We start from the raw sequence: 25,433 nt of genomic DNA on the forward strand, positions 1-25,433 counted from the left end.
TGGTGCAGGGGCGGCACTAACAAGTTACGGGAGGGTGATACGTCAGAGCAACTGTGTCGTCCGCGGAAAAAAAAGAAGTGAGCTGAAGGGAGTGATTAGACGAGCGAGGGTGAAAGAAGAGAGAAGAACTGCTTGCGCTCACATGAAGGCAAGCGCGAGACGTTTGGAGAGCCAGTTGTGTCAAGCGGTTGATTCGGTGCGCTTCAGCACCACTCCCCTGTCAAAGCCGGATCCGTCTTCTCATAGAACCTCTCTGACTGCTGCCACTAAGTGACGACTTGGGGAACCTCGAAGCTGGTAGGAAACATTTATTCATTGATTTGTTTGTTCTTTTATTTATTTATTTGTTTATTTGTTTATATTTCACAAAAAATATTATCGCAATAAGGAGTACGATTCAGTGGCCGCTGACAACCCTATATGCTCAGTGATGTGACGAGTACAGGCTGTAGTTTTTTTTTTAGGTGAAAAAGTTTCAGAGAAAAATTCAAGTCAGAAAAAAAACATGTTTATGTCTGTTAAAAGCAAGAGAAGCAATGCGTAGTTGTAAATATTGTAAAGCTACATTGTAAAGATTTTTTTTGTGGGTATAAGTTGTATTTGTTTGCTTTTGGAAATGTTGTCCCTCAGGACGGGGAAGGGGAGAAAATTGGAAACAGACTCACCCACCCTTGAGAGTGTCCACTCAAATCTTTGCAAAAAATGAGAAACAGAACATTAATGCAATGCAGTGCTGCAGGAGACAGACATATAGAGATCAAAACATGGAGGCAATATAGTTAAAGGCCGGAAAGAGGCCGGGAGTACGGAAGTAGTTGTCTCAACACCAGATACCGCTTCTTCCAAGCAAGGAGCATTAAAAACAGGATTGAGTTATTCCGCTTATGTGTTTTCCAGACGAATGTACATCTTTTACAGAAGCCCTCCCTCTGACTAATAAATCACATTTGCACCATATAGTAACAACTGAGCATATAACTGATTTTGCTTCTGTGGTATGAGGCATGAATCAGTTGAACTCAACTGAATGGCTAAAACAGCACTATAATAATAATAACAGCTATAAAAACAGCTATAAGAACCGTTTTCACTACATCACCTTTAACCTTTTCTGTGCACTGAATGCAAATGCAGCTGCCTGAGTTGTAGACATTTTCGTGAGGAGATTATTGATGGGCAATTATAAAAATATATGCACATATTTTTTTAAATATTTTTTTTTGGACGAGATAGTCCGTCTCCCGTTTCTATGCCGGAGTTGTATTTTGTAAGCATTTCTTTCATATTCAAAGTTGCTTTTGTTTTGTGATGTGAGCAACTTGAGACTCACTCAACAGCGCCACTGCTGGTTGGAGTTAAGTAATGCATGTCCTCACAATTCATTTGTCTGGTTTGCAAAGGTCAGGGGGCAGCAGGCACTCAGGTCGAAGTGGCATTTGAGAGCACAACCTCTGACACATATTCTGTGAAGGGCACATCAGCGGAAGGGCAACAAGGGACACAGGAGTGTCTTTTAGTCCCAAAGTTGTCCACTTTAACGGTCATCTTAGGTACAATTCCAATCTACTCTATGGATAGTGGACCATGTGTTTGGTGTTGGATTTCCTCGTCTGGAGGACAGACAACCCTATAAAGAAAGCTAGATTGAAGGCGCTTGTCTGTTTAGGTAACAAATAAAACATGCTGCTTATAAGAGTACCACCCCCTGGTGGGGAAAAAAAAAGTTCTTTGCGAGAATGATGTCATTTGAATGTTGCTGCCAAGGGAGGTCTAATTGTACAGGGAAAGACTGTCAGATGAATTTGTCACGGTGGAAGCCGTTGAACTAAATATTTCTGCATCTTTTTTTCTGTCTGCTGAAGGAAACTTGGACGTATTATAAATGTCAAAGATATAATTGTACCTTTTCCACACTCATCTCAGCGATATCTCCTTCCTCTGTGGCTTGACTTTGTTTTGCTGTTGGGAGTGGAAAAAGGTTTTGAGGCTACCCACCACTGTGAGAACCCTTTCTTGCTTAGTTTCCTCAACACGGGGTGCACCCTTTATCGTCGGGAAGCCAAAAAGTTTTTTCACCGCCACTTTGCTTCAAGCAGTCCCATTACTATGTGGAGTAATGCCATTTTATGCAGGCATCCACCTTTTTATTATAGGGTGTAATGGTTAATTGTTCCACATCTTGTGCTCATCATCTTATCCACTCACTCTTCTTCTATCACGCTTTCTGGCAATCTGCCCTTCAAGCGCTGCTCCCTCCATCAACGTATTGCCTGACTGCATTCCTCCCATTCCTGCTGGCTTCCTGTGACTTGAAGAGAAGTAGGCCTTGCTGGCCGCGAAACTCCACCTTGAAGTCCTACCTATGTATTCCATATGTCGATTGTCTCCTCTTCACTTTTAGATTCATTGTAGAAATAAAATGCAAACTGGCCCTATTTGAATATTTGGGAAAGAAATATCGGGACACAACAATTACCGACTTATTTTGGAAAATTCGGGAGGCAAATCTACTTTTTAGTTCAAAATAGTAGCCTGACATGTACGTGCCTGATTGTGTCAGCAATATTGTTGATATAAAGCGCGTCATTATAGTCTCAGTGTCAAACGTTTAGCGTTCAATTTGGAAGAACTGCCGTGAAATTCGATTGACTCGAACGGACAGTATCTCCAGTGATGCAGCCCACAGTTGATCGGAAGTAGTAGTTGTCGAGACAATGATGTTTTCTAACTCCAGTTGTCATTTTCCCCTTAAACAATTGAAGTGCACAATGGTCAACCTTGTGATGTTCAGGGTCAGTTCTGGGTGAAGTGTAATAATATACTGGCTCGGTATAATGCCGTGCATTGTTTGTTGCTTACAGTGATATGAATGAACATTTGTTCTGGCGAAAGGTGACGATTACAGCAACATCTTCATTGACAAGTGACAAGCAAATAGATGCCTCTCCTAAAAAAAACAAAAAACAATTGATTTGAAGATTTTTTACTTCTGCATCAAATAGTGAAAATCTGTGAGTCATTGTCACACCCTTAAAAAAGTTTATACTTAAGATGTGTTGCGTCACAAAGTTGCAGCAAAATACTACTTTGGTCTAAATGATGCTTTCAACTGATTTCAACAAAATTCCTCGGCACCAAAGCTTTTAGTATTTTTCAGCAAATAACAGAGTAAAGGTTAAAAGAATTCTGCGAATAAGAGAATTTGCAAATGCTGTTTACACAATTGCCCCGGTTTACAGTATGCACTTAACTTCAATCACGTTGCACTCGGCTAGACCCAGATTTTTTTTGTTGTTGACAGGTGCTTAACTGACAGTTGGAAAAATGCTAACCTGCCCAAATAAGGACATTCCTTCAAATCAATGCTTTGTACTTCAATATGACAACCAAATGTCACCATTTGAGAAACACTTTCATTGTACACTGACTACACAATTGCTGAAATACACTCACCAGTCTAATAGTTGAACGTAATGACGTCATGATGAGCGCACCACCGCAACCTGCCAAGTAGGTTGTTGCGCCTAATTATTCTGAAAGGCGTTTCTATTCCGTTGCCAACCTTATTTGGCACATTGTGGACAGCTGTCACCATATTTGAACAAAACAAACCCAGAAAAAACCTACAAGTTTGTCGAGTTCATCCACTGTGTTCAGATTGTAGAATACATGAGGGGAAAAAAACCCGCACCCACGCAATTTGAGCATCACACTTGAGTGGATAAAGCGCTCCCGCGACAGGCTCACTCAAGGTGAGACTGCTCGTGGAGGAACACTTCAGGAACTTTCTTGCAACAATTTAGTGATCGCTCAACCCGAGCACGAGGAGACACCGCATTTAGATTGGACTGACTTGTCCGTTACTGAACATGGATGGATAACAACGTTAATATGACTTTTTTTGTGTGTGTGTGACGTGAGACTCTTTCACCGGTTCGCCTCGTGCAAAAGTGGAAATACTGTTTTGAACTTCACCTTCAGAAAGGTAGGCGATGTTTTTGTTGGTTTATTTGTCAATTTGCCTATTTATTTATTTATTTATTTATTTATTTATTTATTTATTTATTTATTTATTTATTTATTTATTTATTTATTTATTTATTTATTTATTTATTTATTTATTTATTTATTTATTTATTTATTTAGCCAGCTAAGATTTCTGGAAAATGCTTTTTAAGGCTATGAATGAATCAAATACATGCTCTGTATTTGCTTGATACTCTCATTGATAGAGTAATGTTGTTTTATACCATTTTTATTATATATTATATTAAATATGTATTCAAGTTAAGTTAAATTTAAATGTTCACATGGCCCTGCAAGTGTAATCATGAAAACAGAAAGAATATGGTTAGGTCTAAATACACTTGTATACTGCGAGTTGTTGTTTTTAACAATTTACACGTTTATCCGTAATAAATTGCATGAAGGAAATGTAAATGAAAGTTTAAGTACTTTAATTTGTGCACCCTGAAATGGACCAAAATTAATTAGGCAACTGAGTCAATGGTCATTTCATAGACAGGTTTGGTTAATTCCTCACATACATCATTCCCAGCTAAGCACATAAAAGGCCTGAAGGTGATTTGAAATGTAATGTTTACATTTGGAAGGTTTTGTTGTGAAGGCATGTGGTCAAAAGAAAGAACTGGAGCTCCACAGAATCATTTCCACAAGCCCTTGCTGGTTAGCAAGGTAGACTGAAGGTGGAAGAAGGAAGGAAAGTTGAGAGGAAAGTAGGAGGGAAGAGCAAAATTAGCAGGTTTGTGGTGGAAGATTAAAAAGGAAGGCAGACAAGCAGGTTTAAGGAAGGAAGGAAGGAAGGAAGGAAGGAAGGAAGGAAGGAAGGAAGGAAGGAAGGAAGGAAGGAAGGAAGGAAGGAAGGAAGGAAGGAAGGAAGGAAGGAAGGAAGGAAGGAAGGAAGGAAGGAAGGAAGGAAGGAAGGAAGGAAGGAAGGAAGGAAGGAAGGAAGGAAGGAAGGAAGGAAGGAAGGAAGGAAGGAAGGAAGTGAATAAATAACAGATGTGACTGGAGAAAGGAAGGCAGAAACAGCTGTAAGCAAAGGAAGGAGGAAAGAGAGGAAATGTGAACTATATTTTCATTTGTCTGACCCTGTATGTACACGTACTATATAATACAGGCTACCATTTAATGTGAATGTTTGGCGCTAAAAATCATAAATGCTGTAAATTTGACTTTTGTTTTCTTCTTGGTCATTTCTACCCATAATTGGATTTATTTCTGCTAGGCAACAGATGTTTAGTTGTATGATGTCAGAGGTTAAGGGCAGCTGTGTCGAATGCGTTTACATTAATATGACAAAAGCCTTTGCATGTCACACCCAATAAGCCTCTTAAAATGATTATACGCACACGACTTGATGCACGCCAACGTGCATGAAGGCCTACACCCATTAAGCAAGAGTTGATGGAATATTACTATGTTGTGTTGTGTTCCTCTCGGGATGGATGAGGTCATAGTTTGGGTGCCATCACCAAGATTCAACTTACATTAGTTTGGTGTCCTCATCCAAGGATTTGACACCACTGTCTGCTTTCTGTTGCCTCTCAAGTTTCTCAGATCATGTGTTCCGCTGTTTATCGCTCACTAAGAGAAGATATCGTTGGTCCTTTGAATTGCTTGATACACAATCTGCGTGTGTGTGTTTGATAGGCTCGAAAGGAATAATAAGCGGCCTTTTTATTCAACGTGAGGCGTGTCACCTTACCTTAACTGTTGTCCTTTTAACTTTACAAGTTGTGAGCCTCAAGAGTTGTTTCTCCAAAGAGGTCTCATGTGGAGAGTGATGACAAAAACTGGCTTTGTCCGTAAAACAGTGTTTTAGTGTTTGGCTAGATAAAATTGATCACTGAACTATTTTTGTTTTTTCCTCTGACCCCTTTAATTCTGTCCTCATGCTGGGTCACGCAAAAAGATTCATGCTGGATTGGCATGAAACAGATGGAAGTGTTTGTCCTCATAAACTGTTGAGGTCAAAGTTCAAAATAATTTCAGTACAGTATATGTATGTTCATTGCTGTCCCAGTTCTTTCACCTTTCCATATACTATATCCATCCATCCATCCATCCATCCATCCAGCCACCATTCACTACCATGTCCGTTGCCTTTTTTTTTATTTACACAATCTACCGCAAAATATAAACCTCATATAGTCGTTGCAAGCCATCTATCTGGGATGTCTATTTTATTGCAATCTTTTACCGGGAAAAGACCGTTACAAGTCTCCAGTGTTTGCCAATGTAATCCACAGCAGTGTGCTGACAATAAGCGCAGTGTTCTGGACAGGCCATGGCCCTAGATCACATTTCCTGTTCCTGATTTAAGATTTCAACTCATATGACTGTGATACACTCCTCAATACACAGAAATAAGTTGAGTTGGGTATTAGGTGCGGGAAACAAGATGGGAAGAATGAGCAATAGTGATGCAATTCGAACAAAGTCAGCAGCTTTTTTTTTTTTTTTAGAACTGCCTTAATGGCAGAAGTTACCAGGTGTGGAAAAATGTATTTTAATCTCAGTGCTAAACTTATTAAGCCACCCAATTTCTATACATTTGAATACTTTTGTGTAAAACTTGTTTTTCACTGTTTTTCTTTATAGGCTCTTATGTAAACAAACGGACCAAATAACAGTTTACATCTGTTTTCAGTTCCAAACAGTCTTGTGTAAACAGCCCATCCAAAGGAGGATATTCTTCGTATCACTACGGATCAACTTTTAACAAATTAAGATCTGTGTGTGTTGCGAGGAATCAATTTAAATCTTACTAAAGAGCACGCTAGCTTGTGACATTGTATCACGCCTACACAAGTTCATAGTGAGCTGACAGAACCTTACCTTGCTCAGCCCGCATAGCCTCAGGAACAGGATATCAAAATACTTGTGACTCATGTTGGTTGAAAAATGTGGCTGAGACAATGCAAACCGCGCACAGCATATGAGCTATGAAAAGACAAGTTTACTTTTGCTTGAATGGTTCTATGCCACTAGTCATTTTTCATATATTTAAATCATCGAGTAATTATGTATATATAGACTTATTACTTTTTATTCCATGTAAAGCGTCTTTGGGTTATTGAAAAGCGCTATATAAATTGAATGAATTAATATTATTATCGTAGTAAATCAATTCTTTGCTTGTCCACCTTGACATTAGTTATTTATTTGATTCACCACCGTGTGGGTAAGAGTCACGCAAACAATCCCAACACGAGGGCGTCAGTTGCTTTCAATGCACTCAACGCCACACGCTCATAACAACAAATGTACCGTCCGCTGCTATTAATACGGCACCACTCACGCTTGCATGATAGTAGTAAATGTGTGTAGGACAACAGGTGATGCTAAAAATAAAACAGTGATGGACTCAAATATGCACTCAGGAATACGGGGTGGGCGCCTTCCAAAGTAACAAACATCGTCGTTGGTTCGCGCAAACACACGCCTTCAACTGTCGCACACTTCGATCCCACGTATGCAAACACAAAGACTTGCTGTGTACACTCAAAAGGAGCAACTGCAAGCTATTAATATCTTGGACCCACACACACACACACAAGAACACACACGTATGGATGCACACATTTGGAGATGGATACTCCAGCTGCTCGGAAGCAGAGGGACAGAATGTCCCCAGCAGCTGTGCATTCCTCTCAACGTAAGAATAGGGGAGAAAGCGGGAAACGGCGGGATTGGTGGCAAGTAGGAGGAATTGCTGTACCCAATGAATTGTAAGTGGCTGTATGTTTGCATTGGGCTACTGATTCTCTCGTATCATTCATATATTCTCCTCGTAGGCTTGCTAGTCCAAACAGGTTAAAACCTCAATGACGCAAGTGTGCGCCGTATGTACACAAATAGTAACTCTCACTTAGCCTGAAGTCCGACACAGCGACTGAACTCCGTCCAATAACAAAGTGGCATTCGCTTCAACCCAACAATAAACAAAGCCAAATTTACAGGCCGCAGCATGGCTATAAATACAGCTGACAGACATCTGCACTCTCAAACTGCAGAGGTGCGCCAGTAAATCTATTCAACCAAAATAGCAGCTTCTCCTTGCCGAAATGAACCAAGAGGATGTTATGGCGCTGACTAACTTTAGATACAGGAAGTGCGGAAGTGTCTGTGTGTGTGCGTGCGTGCATGTGTGTGTGTCGTGCAGAAGGCCCACAAAAAGAGGATGGTTGCTTGTGAAACAAATATGCCATTACAGAAACCAGAGGTTTCTCTCCTGTTTATTTTTAGCACCACAATGCTGAAAATGAGAAGAGAGAGAAGCTCATTTCAGATCATTTCTAGATGTCTGGTTATTCATTCAATAATTTGATCATGGCAAGAACAATCCTATTCTGTTTTATGTTTATTATTTGGACTGTAGCTTGTAGCGTACATCACACCAAACTGATAGACTGGGCTTGGGTAGTCAATCGACACTTTATTATTCTACTCGATTGATTGAGCAGAAGCAGTGTTTGGTCAAATAAAGATCTTATTATTTTAAATCCAAGATGAAGTTACGTAAAATGTTCACAGACTTTACATGCTTGAGTGCAGGTAATTCCTGCCACCCCGCCCTTGCTAATTACTCGGTCTCTCTGTTCTATTAATACAGCGCAGCCCTACCTTGTGCGCCACATGCAGGTAGGTCGTAGGCTATTTGTCTGCTTATGTTGTGTGACACGTTCCAGCAATGATCCATCCATTTTCACAAACAAGAGGCGGGCGACAATATGGAAGGTCACCACCGTTCAATCGCAGAGCGCCTTCTGTATAAAGCTAACGATTGACATTACGTGCAGTGGCGGTGACAAATGATAGTTGAGAAAGTTGTGATAACAAAATTGATAGGTGCCAACACAAGAACAGAAGTGAAACCACGATGCTCGCAATCCACGTTAGCATGTACTGTAAATCCTGTTGGTCTCATTAACTCCCTTTTATTATTTTGCTGCTTGCAAGCAGCGTGGGAGCGACTGTTGCAAACCTGAAACACCCTCACAGAGATGATTATTTCATCGTGAGTCAGTGTGACTGTTGGGAACTGGGCCCAAATGAAGCCGGTTGTGAGCATGAAATACAACGCTGCTTATGAGGAGAGACATTTACTGGAACCTTCCGAGGTTGACTTTGGACTGGAGTGGTTCGCTCAGTTGACTTGCATGCGGCATCAATTCTCATCCACTGGTACTCCGTCAAGTTCAGCCTTTGTTGTGCTTTTTGTTTCGCTAGACATAAATGAATTTTGTGTGCATTGTTGTTTTTAACAATACAATTGTGGCTACTGTCTGGCAGCAAAAAGACTCATGACATATATTGAGCAATATTGTCGATTGCAGCCATATGGGCTTGGTAAATTTCCTAGAGTTGCTTTCAAGTAACTTCAAGTTTCATACTGGCTACAGCCAAGTTGTGCTCTCCATTTTGCCGCAATTACTTTAAGACCCAATTTTGCTCATTCAGCGTAATTCTTCAAGATTAAATAATCAATTATGATGTGTATTTTTAATACTTCTATTTCCATATACTGTGGTAAATGTCTCATTCTTTGGTTTTTTTTCCCCCTCCCAAGTCAAGTGTGATCTATCCTCAACATAATCCAAAAGGTTTAAAGTCTCTTTAGTCCTGTCATGCAATATGTCTGCCATGTTTGTAAAAATAATGTCTTCCTCTTTCTGTTGCACTCCATAGTGGATGCCATCAGCAAAGGTCTTTCACTACCCGAAAGTGGGGGCCGGTCCATGGACCTAAGCGTCTCCCAGAGGGTAATTCATCCAGGCCGAGATTCGGCTATGCTGGCGCCCAACCGTCCCTTATTCCTGGGACCATTTAGCTCTCAGCACTTCTCCCAGTTTCCTTACCAACAGTTGCAGGTATGGGCACACGTGCCGTTGACTCATTGCAGTCTCATTTCCTGTTGCGCGTACTCGATTTGATTCTGCCTTCTTGCCCTTATTTGTTTTCATCACAGTTTTGTTCTTTCAGTACAACGCCGAACAAAGGCAAAGAGAGATGGAGGCTGAGAAGCAAGAAGAGCTCCAGCAGCTAATACGAAAGAGTAAAAACGAACAAAGTGAGTGTCTTGTGTTCTCTTCTTGTTAGATTGTTGACATTTGTTGACATTTGCTTTATCTGAGTCACAGATCATTGAATGTTTCCATACAAAAAGGGGATTTCCAGCCGTTCTTTTGTGTTCTCATATAGCGAGGAAATTGACTTCATACGAAATCTTACGTCAAACCAGCCAGATTGACTCAAGCTGTGCCCCTCTCACAGGAAATAGGCAGTAGCCTCCAGGGCAACTTTTCAAGTTGCCTTAAATGTTCTCGCTTTCGTCATTGTTCAGAAGAAACATTGCAGATTTTGCTGCTTTTCTTCATTTCACTTCCAACTTATGAAAATACAGCCGCTGCTCATCTTGACATCTTCTTGATGATGTGGTCACGTTGACCTGCAGGTGCCGTTGCCAGTCCACTGGTGAGGCAGAAACTCAGAGAGCACATCATTATGAAGAGCCAGCCCAGCCATGACAGGGTCACCCCCAAACACGCCAGTCCTACACCAGGATACGCGTAAGTCAAAACAAACCACAAACAGACTCCTATTACTCTATATTCATTGAATTGAATTTGTTTGGGTTACCAAGGCAACCACTTCCAGACATGTCCCCAAAGTCTCAGCCGTCCCCTGGTGACATCCATAGTAAGGAACTGCGGAGAACAGGTGAGCTATTGTTCCTCTCATTGTTCCTGGCCTGCAGAGCCAGAAAGAGAGAAAGAAAGAGGGAACAAAAATAATCTCCCAAGTCATGACAACAACAGTGACAGCGAGACACAAAGAGCAAAACGGTTATGTAACAATGACTTGGGTGTTCGTAAAATGAACTGTGTGAGAATACAGAGCAGGTTTCTTTCACGAAGAGAATGACAGGAGGAGTGGTTTGATCTTCTAGCACACGCCTGAAAGTACACTGAGCTAATCTAATGTCATTTCATTTTGATTGTCTTTTGTGAACCAGACACCATTTTTGTTGATTTATTTTTTCAGAATATTTGATTCTGAGCTAAATAAACATGTTATGCTATATTGACACAGTTAATGTTTTGTTTATCCCTAGCAAACGTTCAAAATATAACATTGAAGTTAAATGCTTGACTTTGTGTGTGCGGGCTGTGTTGCCGAGGTACTTTGAACGTCTTTCATTTCTGGTTTCTTTAGGCTGCAATTCATGGGCTAAATATATAGTTGCATGTGAGTGTTGTGTCGTGCACGTGTTTCCTTGTGTGTTTATGTCTGGGTTTTTTTGTTGTTTTTTTGTATGCACGCAGTGTCTGAGCCAACACTGAAGTGGAAGTTAAAGAAGCTCATCAGCACAAGACCAAATCCATTGCAGAGAAAGATCAGTGCCCCTCCTGCTGTCAAGCACAGGACAGAAACTCGAGGTGGAGTATTTGCATCGAGCTGTCTTATGCTACGAACTTCTTTTTTATGTACACATTGTATATTGAGTTAAAAATGTTGTCTCTCAGACTCTTCACCCGGCAGCACCCCAGCATCAGATCGTAGCTCTCCCAATGACGGCTTCCATTCAGAGAATGGAGCCCTCCCGCTTGCTCACGAGGTACTGGCTATTGCTCCAGATGAGATCTAAATTTGTGATCTGGATGAGTTCTAGTGTTTGAATGTGTTGAATAACATAAGCCTTTCAGATGCCTTTTTTTTTTTTCTTCTTCAGCTCTCGCTTGTCGTCATATAATTAAACAGAAATAGCCAAGAATGTGTGTACATGATACAGAGCAGTCCATGGTGGTACTTCCTGTTAGTCAGTGTTACAGTCCAACTATTCAGGGTCACATTGTCCCATTTTAATGATAGTGTCATATAAATACTACCATAATTACCATAATTTACACAATTTTGTTGTATTGATAAAAATGAATAGGATCTTTTTGAGATTATTCCTAAAGTACTTTGCAATCAATGTGTTCATCTGATACAGGCACAAAAGCTTCTGCTGAAAGATGGTCGATTGGCCAATTTCACCCTGCCCACCAACCCGACTGCCCGGCCTAATATCACTGCAGGACTTCCTGCGCAGGTGAGCCGGTCTTTCTGTGTGACAGTGTTGGATTGGCCTGTGAGTAAAATAAGAGCTGAGATGTGGTCATCTCTTGATAGGCCAAACTCAAATTCTTTGCATAGTTGATCTATTAAGGTTAGCAATCCACTGCTGTGTTGACAAATGTTAGTTTCCATTTTGCCCTAGACATCTATCCCCCCATCTTTCAATGATCCACCTCTTCCATCTAGGTGGACCTGCGAGTAGCCAGAACTTTGGCAGTATCAGCTCTGCCTCAAGTCTACTTACCCCTCGATGGAAGTTTTCCAGGCCAGGCTCGCGGCCTGCAGCCTGTAGTCATACTGGACCCGCATACTGGGCTTGTGCACTCGCAACTCATCTCCTGTGAGTAATGAACGACTTAAAATGTTTGTCTCACGGGAATAAATAGGTCAACATTTGGCAATCTGTAGATAACTGTGAATATTAGTAATAAGAAAGTTGTTTTTCCTCCAACTGCGTTTAAATACACTATGTACAGTATGCATATATAATGAACACAAGGGCTCTCTCTAGCGGCCGTTTTGTATTGATGCATGAACGTACTTCAATGGAGTACAGTTAGGTTTTTTTAAAAGTCTGTTTCTCTTCAGTGATAATTCTATTTACTATCCATGATTCAATTTTATTGTAACTAAATTCTGTCTAACATTTGATGCATTTTTTATCACGATATTCAACTTGCTTTTCTTATTTGTTCTGCCCCTCCTCCTATTGTATTCCCGTCATGTTATTGCCCAATGTTCACAGATCAAGGTTTGAGTCCTCCAGCTCTTCAACAGCGACCTCACTTGACCTCTCCTACAAGAAAGGAAGGCCTCACCGCCTTTCCCTCCCACAAACCCTTGGAGAGAACACGCTCCGAACCGCCGCCCTACAGTCACGCCGTGCCCCTTCCTCTGCACGCCAGCCTTCAGTGTCACACTCAGCAATGCCACAAAAGTGGGCTGGAGAGGTTTAAGTTGAATTCCCTTCTGAGAAAGGTGAGCGGTTGGAGATGCACGTGCACTATACAATATATTGTTGAGACAACGGAAACATTCTGATACCCATTGAGAATCCTCATCTGACACAGATCCCATCAGAGGACATGGACCTGGAGGAAATCGGATCAGAGTCCGGATCCATGTGCGGCTCAGAACCGAGCTCGGTTTCCGAGGACAGCTACCTCAGAAGGCAGAGCTCTGCCAGTGCAGACTCCGTTTATGACACCGAGTCCACCACCTCCTCACGGGAAAGCCTGATTGAAAACTCGCATTCTGTCGGTCAGGTAAATTTGATGCTGGAAATGCTGTGCTCAAAGCAACAAGCGATATGCTCACTGTACTAAACGGCCACGATGTTTGAAATCCCAAATGATATTTCATCCTTTTCTTACTATTATTAATTATCAATGAAATTTTAACTGATGAAGGATTTACATCAATGATGAGTGTTGAGCTGAATTTACCGTATCCGCGAACGTTTCTCTGAACATAAGGGGGCGCTATAGCTTTAAAAACAACTGTCAACTCTCAGCCAAGTTCAAGACAGGCGCAGGTTAATTTTCAAAACATTCAGAGGAGGGAAATTTTATGTGATCATATGTCCTTCACATGGCTTGCTGATGTTCTATTTTTATTCTTTACGTGGGAATCACAGAGGCAGTTGGTCCATCGTCCAGCATTTCACGTGGACTCGCCTAATGTGCCTATCCTGATGTGGCCTCACCAGCCTTTAGTCCGAACCCAGTCGTCCCCAGCCTCAACCTCCCTGCCACCTCTTCACAATGCATCCACAAGCGTGCCCGCTTCTCTGTCCAGTCCTGCTCCAGATGTCAAGCTGCACTTCACCACTGGTGAGTCGTGCAAGGGGAAAAAAAAAAAGAAAAGCACAAACTATTTTTTTTTTCCTATGCCTCTCAACAATTCCTCTTTGTTCAAAAATCTCGAGCTCTTCAAAAATGTACTTGAACGCAGAACAGTTCTTCTGCTTTATGATTTAAAAAATAACACATTCAATACACCTCAAATGGTTTAAATGCCAACTAAAAATTATTGAACAGGGTGTTTTTTTGTTTCAAAGCCGTTCATTTTGTTGCTCAGAGAATCAAACTACCTCACACCAAGTCCAGGTCATCTGTGCCATGTTTATTGTCCTCAAACTTGCACGTGTACATTGAAGTGGCTTTGGCCAGGAACTGGTGTGGCTTTGTGGTAAATCGTAAGGTGAAACCACTCACCATGCTGACGTTTTAGAAATCCATCCCTGGAAGTCTGGAAGCTGCAACTGGCATTTATTTGGCTTTTATGGCCTCCGCTATAACTGCACCAAATAAAGAGCGATCAGACAGGAGCGACTTTGGATAGAATGAGGAGAAAATTAAAATGCCTGGTCACTTTTACTCACAAGTGACAGCTTGTGTATTTTCATAGTGGTGCTGACACAGGATATGGCCCACCCACTGCTTCACTGGAATGGGTTAAATGTTTTCACTGTACATTAAATGTGACAAATGAAGTGTCAATCTGTGTGTGTGTGTGTGTGTGTAGGTATAGTTTATGATGCTCAGATGCAAAAGCACCAGTGCACCTGCGGGGACAACAGCAGCCACCCCGAGCATCCCGGGAGGGTCCAAAGCATTTGGTCCCGACTGAACGAAAGAGGTCTGCGAAGCAAATGTGAAGTATGGACGCTTATCTTTGACTCGATCACATTTGCAAAGTCATTTTATTTGTTTTCTTTTGAGATGTGATGTCAAAGCTCTGTTCCGCTTTTCACCCATCTGTTTATTCCTGTGTCTATGTGCGCTTTGTAGCATCTCCGAAGTAGGAAGGCCACTTTAGAAGAGCTGCAGTCAGTCCATTCAGAAAAACATGTGCTTCGCTACGGCACCAACCCGCTGCACCGCCTTAAGCTAGACAACCCCAAGTTGGCTCGTAAGTCTTCCAAACATTTACTGACATCACTGCATCCAACAGAATTAGAAAGCCCGTTTTTAAGAACAAACATTGTTGACCAAAGTGCAGTGACATACACATGATCATTCAAATCGGAATAATAACATGGTGATTGAATATGATCGATTTCTTCCTGCAGGAATCTTGGCTCAACGTGTATTTGTCATGTTACCATGCGGAGGAGCGGGGGTGAGTGGTCTCAAGAATTTTGGGACATTTTCGGGTCCCACAAAAAAGTGTAGTTTGGTTAAGTAGTTTTTGTGCGCAAGGAAAAAGAGAAGGTAGTTTAGTTTGAACTTATTTGGCAGCAGAGATGGCAGAAATAATACAAAATATACTTTTTATGATAAAGGCTCATGAAAAAAAAATGTCTGTGGAGAAGTCAACATAACTTTGAAGGCAGTTATTTGAAGGAGAGGGGAGGGGGGCTGGGTGTCAGTCGATAAGACGACTGATCTGCCTGGATTTCCGGCCCAGGACTTTGCTTTGCGAGTTATTGGAACAAGATGGCAGCGTCTATGATAAAAGAGATTCCTCCGAATTCATTGTTCTGCTTTGGGACACGGCCAGACACGGAACTTAGAAATAAGTCGTGTCCAAAGTGGCTGAATGTTGACTTGAATCAGTTTTGCTTTGAGAATTTGAAGACAATTTAAATCTTTATAAATGAATCAAGAGTTGCATTTAATTGCGTACTTTATATATAATGTTCATTTCATGATTGGGTTATTTTTCTTTGCTGATAGGTTGATAATGACACAATCTGGAATGAGCTTCACACGGCAGCAGCGGCTCGTATTGCTGCCGGCTGTGTCATCGACCTGGCGCAGAAAGTGGCGCAAGGAGAGCTGAAGGTGCGTCTTTATTATAGAATAAATTGTCAATGATGACATTGGTGCAAGAATCTCAAAGTCTGAACAATTATAAGTGGCAATAATACTTTTAACAAGAAATTCAAAATCCACACCCCACTTTAACAGTTTTCCTTTCGCTCCATAATTGGTCATAATAACCCTTGCATCTCAAATTCCTGTCTTGTCGTTGTCTTAAAATTAAATGACATCTTTTAAATTCTTCCTTAGCCAGTATGCACACATTTAGAACAGCTTACTGAAAACTAAAACTGTGACATGCTGCTTGAATTGGTTGAGATTCTATATTTTTCTCATATAATTATGTTTTGCAAACTTTTGCCTTTAATAACTGTACAGGCCGTTTTTTTTAAATGAACATTTTAATGTTTCTGCTGTTCGTACCAGCATAAAAATTTAACTAAAATAGAATACAATATCTACTCACCCTTGGAAAACACATGATGTCCAACATTTTTTTTTAATTAAGTGCTAAATTGTGCATATTATACTTTAAGTTTTATAATCAAATTCAGTGAGAAGTCTCATAATATTTTTAAATACAAAATTAATAATCCATATTAATGTCCTTCAGTATGTAGTTTCCATGTTATTTCTAAGGTAAATATTATTGTGTGTTTTCATGGTCTTCTCTAACATCACCTGCAGGTGTAAATACACAAAGATGTGAATCTTTTCAGAGTGATTCTTGGCACATTTCGGTCGAGGTGTTTAATTTTTTTCTTCTCCTTTTCCAGAATGGATTTGCAGTGGTGAGGCCGCCCGGGCACCATGCCACACATTCCTCCCCTCTGTAAGCGCACCTTTTATTTAATTTATTATTATTATTATTATATTTTTTTTTTTTACATATTAACTGCGCTCCTGACTTGATGTTCAAGAGCAGGCATGCTGAGCACGTGTGTAGTTGGTTGGGTGTGCGCTCGATGGGTGGAGTGGATCTGTGACAATCTTTGATTGGAAGCATTGCGCCTCATGTTTGTGTGTGCCCTCAACATTTTTTTTTTATTTTTATACAAAGTGTTTTTCACACATCACCATTTTTTTTTCCCCGCTATAGGGAATTGCTCCGCCACATTCTGTGCTCATTCCTCATTACATCCTGTCAGAAATACTCTGTAAATCTTTTTGCCGTGAGCAGTGAGTTTTATGCTAAGCGTGTTTCATTTTGTCACATAGTCTGTGGCCTCTTCATTTCTTGGGCTGTTTCCAGATTTTGGATTCAACGTGACATTGTCGTAGAAAAACATTTCCCATGGCACAAAAGGCATTCATTCCGAAAATATTTCCACGTTAGCGTGTCGAGGGCCGTCTGTGCTGTGACTGTCCCAACCTGCGTTCAATAAGCACCACATGATTTGTTTTAGAGGTCCCGACAGTCCACATGGTGGTTGTTTGATATTAATTCGCCGATGATATCCTGATAAACACATATGGCCTTCCTGTTTGTCCGCAGGGGTTACTGTTTCTTCAACTCAGTGGCCATTGCTGCTAAGCAACTCCAACAGAAAGTCAATGTCGGCAAAATCCTCATTGTGGACTGGGTGAGTTGCTACAACACGACACCGCTTTTGTAATCAGTCATCACTTATTCTTTTGTCACCATCTGTGCCCAGGATGTTCACCATGGCAACGGTACCCAGGAAGCCTTTTACAATGACCCGAGCGTCCTGTACATCTCGCTACATCGCTACGATAACGGCAACTTTTTCCCTGGTAGTGGACATCCTAATGAGGTATAGACTTTAGACTTTTTCTTTTTTCTTTTTTCAAATGAAGGCTGTAGCAACTAAAACATGTCCAGTGGGATAAATTATGGTCATGCATTCTGAGTTTAGTTTGAAATAATTACGTGTTCAAGGTGAGGGCTATGATTAGCCAAGTCGTAGTTCTCATCATGGGCTACAGCAAGTCCTTGAGAAATCACTGTAATCCTGAGCAACACAAGTAAAAGCACTCATAGCAACCACATGGGAGAAGACTTAAAAGTCAAATTCACTAAGAAATAATTATTGAAAGTGCACAAATGCAGCTGCTCACATCACTCATAAATCTGCCAATTAGGCCTAATGTAAGATTAGGGGGGGAAAAAAGAAACAGACTATATTCCATCCAAAACTTCACTTAGGATCAGTCTTCCCTTAATTCTAAACATCATCTTTTGTAATGTCTGCATCACTCCTCTTTGCATGTATGATTTTCCCATGTTTGAGCACATAAGGATCGAACCCCATGAAAGGATGTGTATTTTCATACAAGCGCTGGAGATGCCAATGAAATCTGCCCGTGGTCTTCGCCCAAAATAAATCCAGCAATTGAATTCACAACCCATTCAATCCCACACATTCCTTTGTCCTCCCCCTAATAATGAGCGTAAATGGTCAATGTTTTCCCATAAATCCCCCGACGAGGACGGTACATAAAACATTCGGCTGACTTGGATGTGGTTTCGTCTTAAGTGGCCCTTCAACCTCTGTTTAGCCGTGCGGTAAACCGCTGGAGTCTCACTGTCCCCTCGTGTAGGTATATAACTCACCATGGGGTAAGGTTGTGATGTCATAAGGCAGAGTGCTGTGTACCACACGGTGACTAGCAAAGTCCTAATCGATTCCAGCAACCCTTTCAACATGAAAGGAAGACACAGAACAGAAGAGAGCACGAGATACTCGAAGCAATCGTAAGAATTGTGCGACTTGGTGTGTGTGAGTGTGTGTGCACGCGCAAGCGAGTACATTACCAGTTGGCAGAGGATGGAAGGCCTCATGTGTTTTGCGTTTGTCCTGTGAACATCCCGTCCTTTGAGAGAAGAATGGAGTCAGGCGCTCCGCAATGCTCATCGGCATTCTTTCTTCCGTACGCACGCACGTTACCACACCTTATTGCCAAGAGGGTGTCAATCAGCCTCCACACGCTCCCTTCAAACTGACACATTGACTGATGGCAAAGGGCTGAGGGAAGAGCTAAATGGCTGTTAGCAAGACTACAAAGAGAGCGAGGAATCCTGAACCCTTCTTTCCAAAATTGGGCCTCAGTTTCCTTTCAATTCCCTTGAGTACTATGTAAAAGTCAAAAGAGCTCCCTTGGCGCTGCCTCACTTTAATGATAGCGAAACACAACAATAGAAAGTGCACATTGAAATTAATGTTGTTGTTTTTTAAATGTGGTCTCACTGTGCTATTTCAGGTTGGTGCAGGGGTGGGCGAAGGTTTCAATGTGAACATTGGCTGGACAGGTGGTTTGAACCCTCCCATGGGTGATGCAGAGTACCTGGCTGCATTCAGGTAAAAATGACTTTTTTCACCATCAGTTCTTTACATAAGCCTAAAGAATACAGCTTAGAAGTACTTTCTTTATTTGTTTACCTCATGAAGGTTTTATCTCCCATGATAAACAAATTCCCAGGAATATTTACTATTGGCTGTCACCCACATCCTATTTTTTTTATTTATTTTATTTTTCCCGTAATAAATTTGTTTGCTCAGCTCAATACTGTGAAATGTTTCCACTCGTGGCGCACCACCAGATGATGAAACCGTATTTCAGATCAACATCCCGCTCACTTGCTGGGTGGGCCCCTCGTCAAAGGAAAATGCTAATGAGGTTCCCCGTAATGATTAAAAAAAAAAAAAGAGAGAAAGAAAGAAAGCCATAGGCCCGGTGTGCCGGCTTTGAAACACTAAGTCCAGTGTTTACTAGAGTTTAGAATGGTAATTAAGGAACAACTGGTTCTTTCCGGAGCAGCCGTTTGGTTTTGGTTTTTCACCCAGTACGGGGAAATGAAGAGCGTTTTCATGTGTAGAACTTCCTTAGCTAACCACAATCTTTTACAGTACTTGCAGTAACGTTCTGGAGTCGGGGGGTGAGGTTCCTGGTGGCTGTACCGGAGCCTCAAGGGAAGTTGACATGACAATGTTTAACCACTTGGGCCATTCTTTACGCAAAACAAATTCAGAGTTGTACTCCTCCCACATTATTTCCATTACTATACATTAAAATGCATTTGAACAGAAAAAAGTTGCAAGGTTAAGTAGTTTGTACATATTACAGTACCTGTGTTCGGTGTGTGCCTTTAAGAGGCGGAGCCTGACAGGGTGATGAGTGAGATGTTGAGCTGGGGGGTGCTTGGTGGACTGAAGCTGCGTTCGCGAGTGAGCGTCTGGCCGACAGAAGCTCCTGTGTGAGTCTGCTCAGTGTGTTTATGGGTTTTACTGTTCTCCCAGCGTTTAATAAATGGCTGAAAAGTGCATCAGCGACTGTGGCGCTCCTTTCCCACATGTTTACGGTTTGTGTATCGTATAAAGTCACAATTTTTTTTTTTTTTATTCTAAGCCACAGGTAGTGGGGCTACTGATAGGCAAATGGATCACTAATTTGCGAGCTTGCAAGCTACAGTCAACCAGTTGATCGTCAAATTGTGCTGTAATTTAATAATTGCTGTAATTTCAACAAGAAGTGAGCAAGATTAGACATTCTTCACAAACTTCAAAGATTACTGAATTACATTGGAACGTCACACCGCATTTGTTCTCATTAGGTGATTAGCGCAACGAGAAGCATAACACGCTAAACGGACACAATTTAATGCATCGTAAGTTCCTGTTTATGTTGTCGGACCGCTGCCAGTTTGCATAGTTCAATTTGAACCCATTGTTTGGATGACAGGGTGTTCCAGACTTTTCTCACGATGGAGCGAAAAGCGAGCCAGACTCGGGTCGTTGGTGATGTGTGTCTGTTTTTGACTGCCTGTATGTGACAGGCTTGTGGTGGTGAGACTCAAGTACAATCAAGCAAAAGCTCACTTGCGCTGATCTGAGGTGTCATGATGTTTAAAGGATCACAACAGTGGTCCATATTTAAGGTCATGCAAGCGGCCGGTAGCGCTTGTTCATCTTTCTCTGGCTACTGACACATCCCAAAGTGTGGAGGAGAGAAGAATACAGAGGAGGAGAGAGGGAAAAGAAGTGAGGAGGGGAAGGGGGGGTGCAATTGTTAGAGAATCCAAAGGCGGCGTAATTAGGCCCAATGGATCCCAGATGGGTGGCTGTCAGTGACGTGAGAAGAGGGACGAGCTCCTAATAGGAACCAGACGCACGCAAACGCCTTTGAACTGCCGGCGAAAGAGAGAGAGAATCAAACGCGGCATGGGCCGTGTACGCGCTTTGGCAGCCGGCGAGGGAAGGAAGTCGGAACCGAGGAAAGTGTTCTCCCTGGAGTGCGCGGGGTGTCTCATTTCTACCTGTTTGTGTCGTAGGCCTCCTCTCCTGTTTTTTACTCGTGTGCTTTTTACACATGTTCGCACTCGGAACTTGCTCCTCTCACCCATGGTCCCATCAAAACACATGACACGTGTCATGTTTCAATCATGTGTTTTCAAATTTTTGCTGTGAGAACCTGGAATTCCAAGTATTTTTACTTGGGTCTGACTTCACTTCAGTTGGCAACTTATTTCATCTGTGCAGCAGAGCAGCTGCTCCACCATGTTTGCTTTAAAATCTGAGCTCCGCTAATTGATAGGGTGGGCCCGGACCATAGCAGATGTAGCTTTAGCAGTTAACGTTAGCTTAGTTTCCATGTCTTCATGTCCAAATTTTATGACCTGTAAAGACCTGAGATTTTGGGGTCCCATTATCATTGCTCAGTGAAGCTATATATGAAGTCATTCTGTGGTCCTCCTCAGAACGGTAGTGATGCCCATCGCCCACGAGTTTTCACCTGACGTGGTGCTGGTCTCGGCCGGATTCGATGCAGTCGAAGGCCATTCGTCGCCGCTGGGAGGCTACAAAGTCACGGCCAAGTGTAAGACTCTCCCACAGACACAAATACTCAACTGAACTGGATTTGACTTTGACTGTGGTTTGTGCCCTACCAGGTTTTGGGTTCCTTACTCGACAGCTGATGTCACTAGCCGGGGGTCGCGTTGTTCTGGCTCTGGAGGGGGGGCAAGACCTCAAGGCCATCTGCGATGCCTCTGAAGCCTGCGTCAGCGCCTTGCTGGGAATGGAGGTGAGGGTTAGCGTTAGGATTAGAGTTACTATGTGTGTGTGTGTGTGTGTGTGTGTGTGTGTATGTATGTCTTCACATACCATCCGCTTACCATTGCCTGCTTGTTGGACCTCAGGTGGAACCTTTGTCCCAGTCCGTGTTGGACCAAAAGCCCTGCGACAACGCTGTACACTCACTACTGAGTGTAATCCAGGTTCAAGGTGAGAAAAAAACCCGATGTAAACAAAGCACAGCTGCTCGCATCAACATGGGAAACAAATGCGCATAATTTCTGGCAGATTCTCTTTACTTTAAATTAGGGTTAGGGTTTCAAAGTAGGGTTTCATACTAGGGTTAGGGTTGCAAATTAGGGTTTAAAGCTAGGGTTAAGGTTTCAAAGTCGGGTTTCATACGAGAGTTAGGGTTTCAAAGTAGAGTTTAAAGTTAGGGTTAGGGCTTCAAAGTAGGGTTTAAAGCTAGGATTACGGTTTCAAAGTAGGGTTTAAAGCTAGGGTTACGGTTTCAAAGTAGGGTTTAAAGCTAGGGTCAGGGTTTCAAAGTAGGGTTTAAAGCTAGGGTTAGGGTTTCAAAGTAGGGTTTAAAGCTAGGGTTAGGGTTTCAAAGTAGGGTTTAAAACTAGGGTTAGGGTTTCAAAGTAGGGTTTAAAGCTAGGGTTAGGGTTTCAAAGTAGGGTTTAAAGATAGGGTTACGGTTTCAAAGTAGGGTTTAAAGCTAGGGTTAGGGTTTCAAACTAGGATTTAAATCTAGGGTTAGGGTTTCAAACTAGGGTTTCAAGCTAGGGTAAGGTATGAAACCCTACTTTGAAACCCTAACACTAGCTTTAAACCCTAGTTTGAAACCCTGACCCTAGCTTTAATAGCCCTCTAAAAGAAGCTATGACTACAATGCGGCCCGCGGAAAAAATGAGTTTGACACCCCTTTAATTTGATTCTTGATGGGTGTTTTTGTTTCCACTGGTTCTTCTTTTGGAAGAAGTGTTGCAATTAAGGTATCCAAAGGTAAAAAACAAAAGCCGGGTTCATCTTCGGATGCTTGGTGGAGGCATTTCAAACTGTAAAGATGTTGCAGCAAACATTGCCTATGTAACATAACAAATCATGTCATGATGTGTTAAAATGTGTCAGTTAAAACCTGAAATGGATTAATTTGTATTATTTGTTTTGGGTAAAGTTTCCTGCAAGAAATCGAACAAATCCAAGGTCGGCCCGCGTCCCAGTATCGTTCCTTTTCTATCGTCTATAATTGAATCTTCTGAGGCGCTCACCTTCTTCTTCTTCCTCCCTTGTCACCTCTCCTCTTCTACGCCCCCGGCGCTCATCCCTCCCTCCGGCCATCCCACACACACACGCGCACACACCCACACAAATTCACCCTGGCTCCAATTATCTTCAAACACTTCTCTGGCACACGACCTTCACAACATCCCCTCCTGATTGCACACAAATGTTATCCCAACCAAATTAGATTAATTAAAAATATTTGCAAAGCCACAAGAATGTTAAGCCTGTGATTTAAGCCCGGGGAGAAATATATGGGAGTTGTATTCTCGCAACACATTGGCCTGATTGAAACTTCCTCTCAATGTGTGTCACACGCCCTTTCAGTTTACATTTCTGATGTTATCAACAAGGATATTTCGAGTTTGAATGGCGCAACATTAAACGGCACCGAGCAGATGACATCCCTCTCTGGTTAATTCGCGTCAGGTGACTACTGGCAGAGCGTGAAGGACTCGGCGGCCACAGTGGAGCTGTCCTACCTGCAGGCCCAGAGGCGGTGGCTGAGACGAGACTCGGACAGCGACGCCGTCGATGCCATCGCCTCGCTTTCCATGGGAGCTTCTGACAGGTTGGTGGAATGTTCACGTAAATCCACATCTGCAAGACAAGCCCAATTATTTTCAGTCAATTGGTAAAATGGCTGTCCTCCTGAGATAGACAAAAACGGGCAGATCTTTCTGCTTATTTCCTTTTCCACAGAATAGCATGTTTAAACTAGTGGGGGACGTGCAGAAAATATTGTGAAGAATATTTTGGACTTGGCTTCCCTTATAGAATTCAAATCATTCTGTTTGCTGTCATCTGGCAGCCATCGGTAGCTGCTAACGTGTTGTCTCTTTGGACAGCCTCTTATAGCGTTACAAAAACAGCACAAATATGTGCAATTAGCTTAGTTTTGTCATGAAGATGTAGATTTTAATGTTGTATTGATTGATTGTACCTGTACTGGTTTATAGTTTGATAAATCGCATGACTCATAACCATCCTTCTCGTTGAATCAGGAAAAATGCAGCCAAAACGCCAGAGAAAAGTCATTCTACATGAAGAGGGAATCTTCGGAAGCAGACTACCTTCTTGCGTTCCTCAATGGAAGAACACACACGTAAAAATGCACACACACAAATGTGCCTGTGAAGGAGAGCAGACATCCCCTTGTGATGATCATCGAAAAGAAAGAATTCGTTTTGCACTATATACTGTCGTATGTTGACATTTTAGGGCTGATTGTGCTCAGATATTCAGACGGATTTTTTTTATCTGGTCGAGCTACAGTGATTTATCTATTTTTTTTTATTTTCTCGCTTGGCCTGGATGGACTGTTTTTGACCAAGCCCACCGTCATGGCATCATAATCTGCAAAGCCTGAATGCGGCGTGACCAATCGAAGATGATCGATGTCATGTTTTCAGGAGTCCACAGTGCACATGCCCTCCAGGACAGGGGCTCGCTAAGACTTGATGGTGTCGAGTCAAACTTTTTTTTTTTTTTTTTTCATACCTATGGATGAGCATTCCTGCTGTATTTTGAAAGAAGTACTCAATACTTATGTCTTCACTAACTCCGGCACTGCCACCGAAAGCCTTTGCGATTCAGCTGACTCGTGCACACAACTGTCCATTGTAACTCAAGCTGAGCCCGTTTATTACAACAATGTGCCGACGATGGACTGGCATAGCTTTAGGAAGTTTGTGAATGTTATTTTCCCCGAAATGTTGAAAAAGAAATCCCCATCTCAAAGAAATAATTGTTTATTTATGCAGCACATCCTTTGAGGTGCTCTTGTATGTGACAATGTGTTGTTTTGACTACATTGCATCTGATCTTAATGTCTTTGTTAATATCAGGTTGTTTGTGCAGCCGTAATGCTGTCAAGCACATTAATAATGTTGCTGACGATGTGAAAACAAAACAGGTCGCCCTGGTTTTTTGGGTGGCTCATCAAGCCATTGTTACCATGTTGACGTTCATATCCGACACATCTTAATCACCTGTTGTCTTAATGAAAGCTTATTTTTGTACATAATGACAAAGAACAACCACCAAGTGTGCTTACTTAAAGAGACCAAATGGTGAAATGAAGTATCTGACCAAGTTACGTGAAGGACACGTTGATATGATGCCTTTTTTTTGATTGTCTGCTTTTTAATCTTTATTCTGTTGGAAAAAAGAATCAATTATATTCATTTGAAAAAGTTGA

General features: G+C 41.9%; 1 protein-coding gene across 4 annotated transcripts; it reads left to right on the plus strand.

Moving 5' to 3' along the window:
* Positions 1-25,433, plus strand: LOC133162530 (histone deacetylase 7-like). 4 transcript variants are annotated; one of them, XM_061291773.1, is made up of 25 exons: positions 1-297; positions 9,715-9,896; positions 10,009-10,096; positions 10,481-10,595; positions 10,670-10,746; positions 11,352-11,465; positions 11,553-11,644; positions 12,023-12,121; positions 12,334-12,487; positions 12,893-13,125; positions 13,218-13,412; positions 13,784-13,979; positions 14,674-14,807; positions 14,940-15,060; positions 15,221-15,270; positions 15,828-15,935; positions 16,691-16,746; positions 17,410-17,497; positions 17,570-17,689; positions 19,137-19,234; positions 21,631-21,749; positions 21,823-21,956; positions 22,072-22,156; positions 23,663-23,804; positions 24,238-25,433. In XM_061291773.1, exons 2-25 carry the CDS (start codon positions 9,765-9,767, stop codon positions 24,278-24,280), a joined length of 2,793 nt encoding a protein of 930 aa, XP_061147757.1. In that variant the 5' UTR covers positions 1-297; positions 9,715-9,764; the 3' UTR covers positions 24,281-25,433. The 4 variants fall into 4 exon arrangements, with proteins under 4 accessions (XP_061147757.1, XP_061147758.1, XP_061147760.1 ...); XM_061291774.1 differs by lacking the exon at positions 1-297 and adding an exon at positions 3,647-3,985; XM_061291772.1 differs by lacking the exon at positions 1-297 and adding an exon at positions 9,037-9,210.

The sequence above is a fragment of the Syngnathus typhle genome, linkage group LG11, assembly GCF_033458585.1.
Source record: "Syngnathus typhle isolate RoL2023-S1 ecotype Sweden linkage group LG11, RoL_Styp_1.0, whole genome shotgun sequence".
In the NCBI taxonomy this organism is placed as follows: domain Eukaryota; kingdom Metazoa; phylum Chordata; class Actinopteri; order Syngnathiformes; family Syngnathidae; genus Syngnathus; species Syngnathus typhle.

What these genes read in the sequence shown, in the direction of transcription:
- LOC133162530 (XM_061291772.1), top strand. Translation starts at nt 9,078, where the DNA reads ATGAAGCCGGTTGTGAGCATGAAATACAACGCTGCTTATGAGGAGAGA. An exon ending in GCATCAATTCTCATCCACTG is followed by an intron (nt 9,211 to 9,714) that starts GTACTCCGTCAA and finishes TGCACTCCATAG; the next exon opens with TGGATGCCATCAGCAAAGGT. An exon ending in CCCTCCCGCTTGCTCACGAG is followed by an intron (nt 11,645 to 12,022) that starts GTACTGGCTATT and finishes CATCTGATACAG; the next exon opens with GCACAAAAGCTTCTGCTGAA.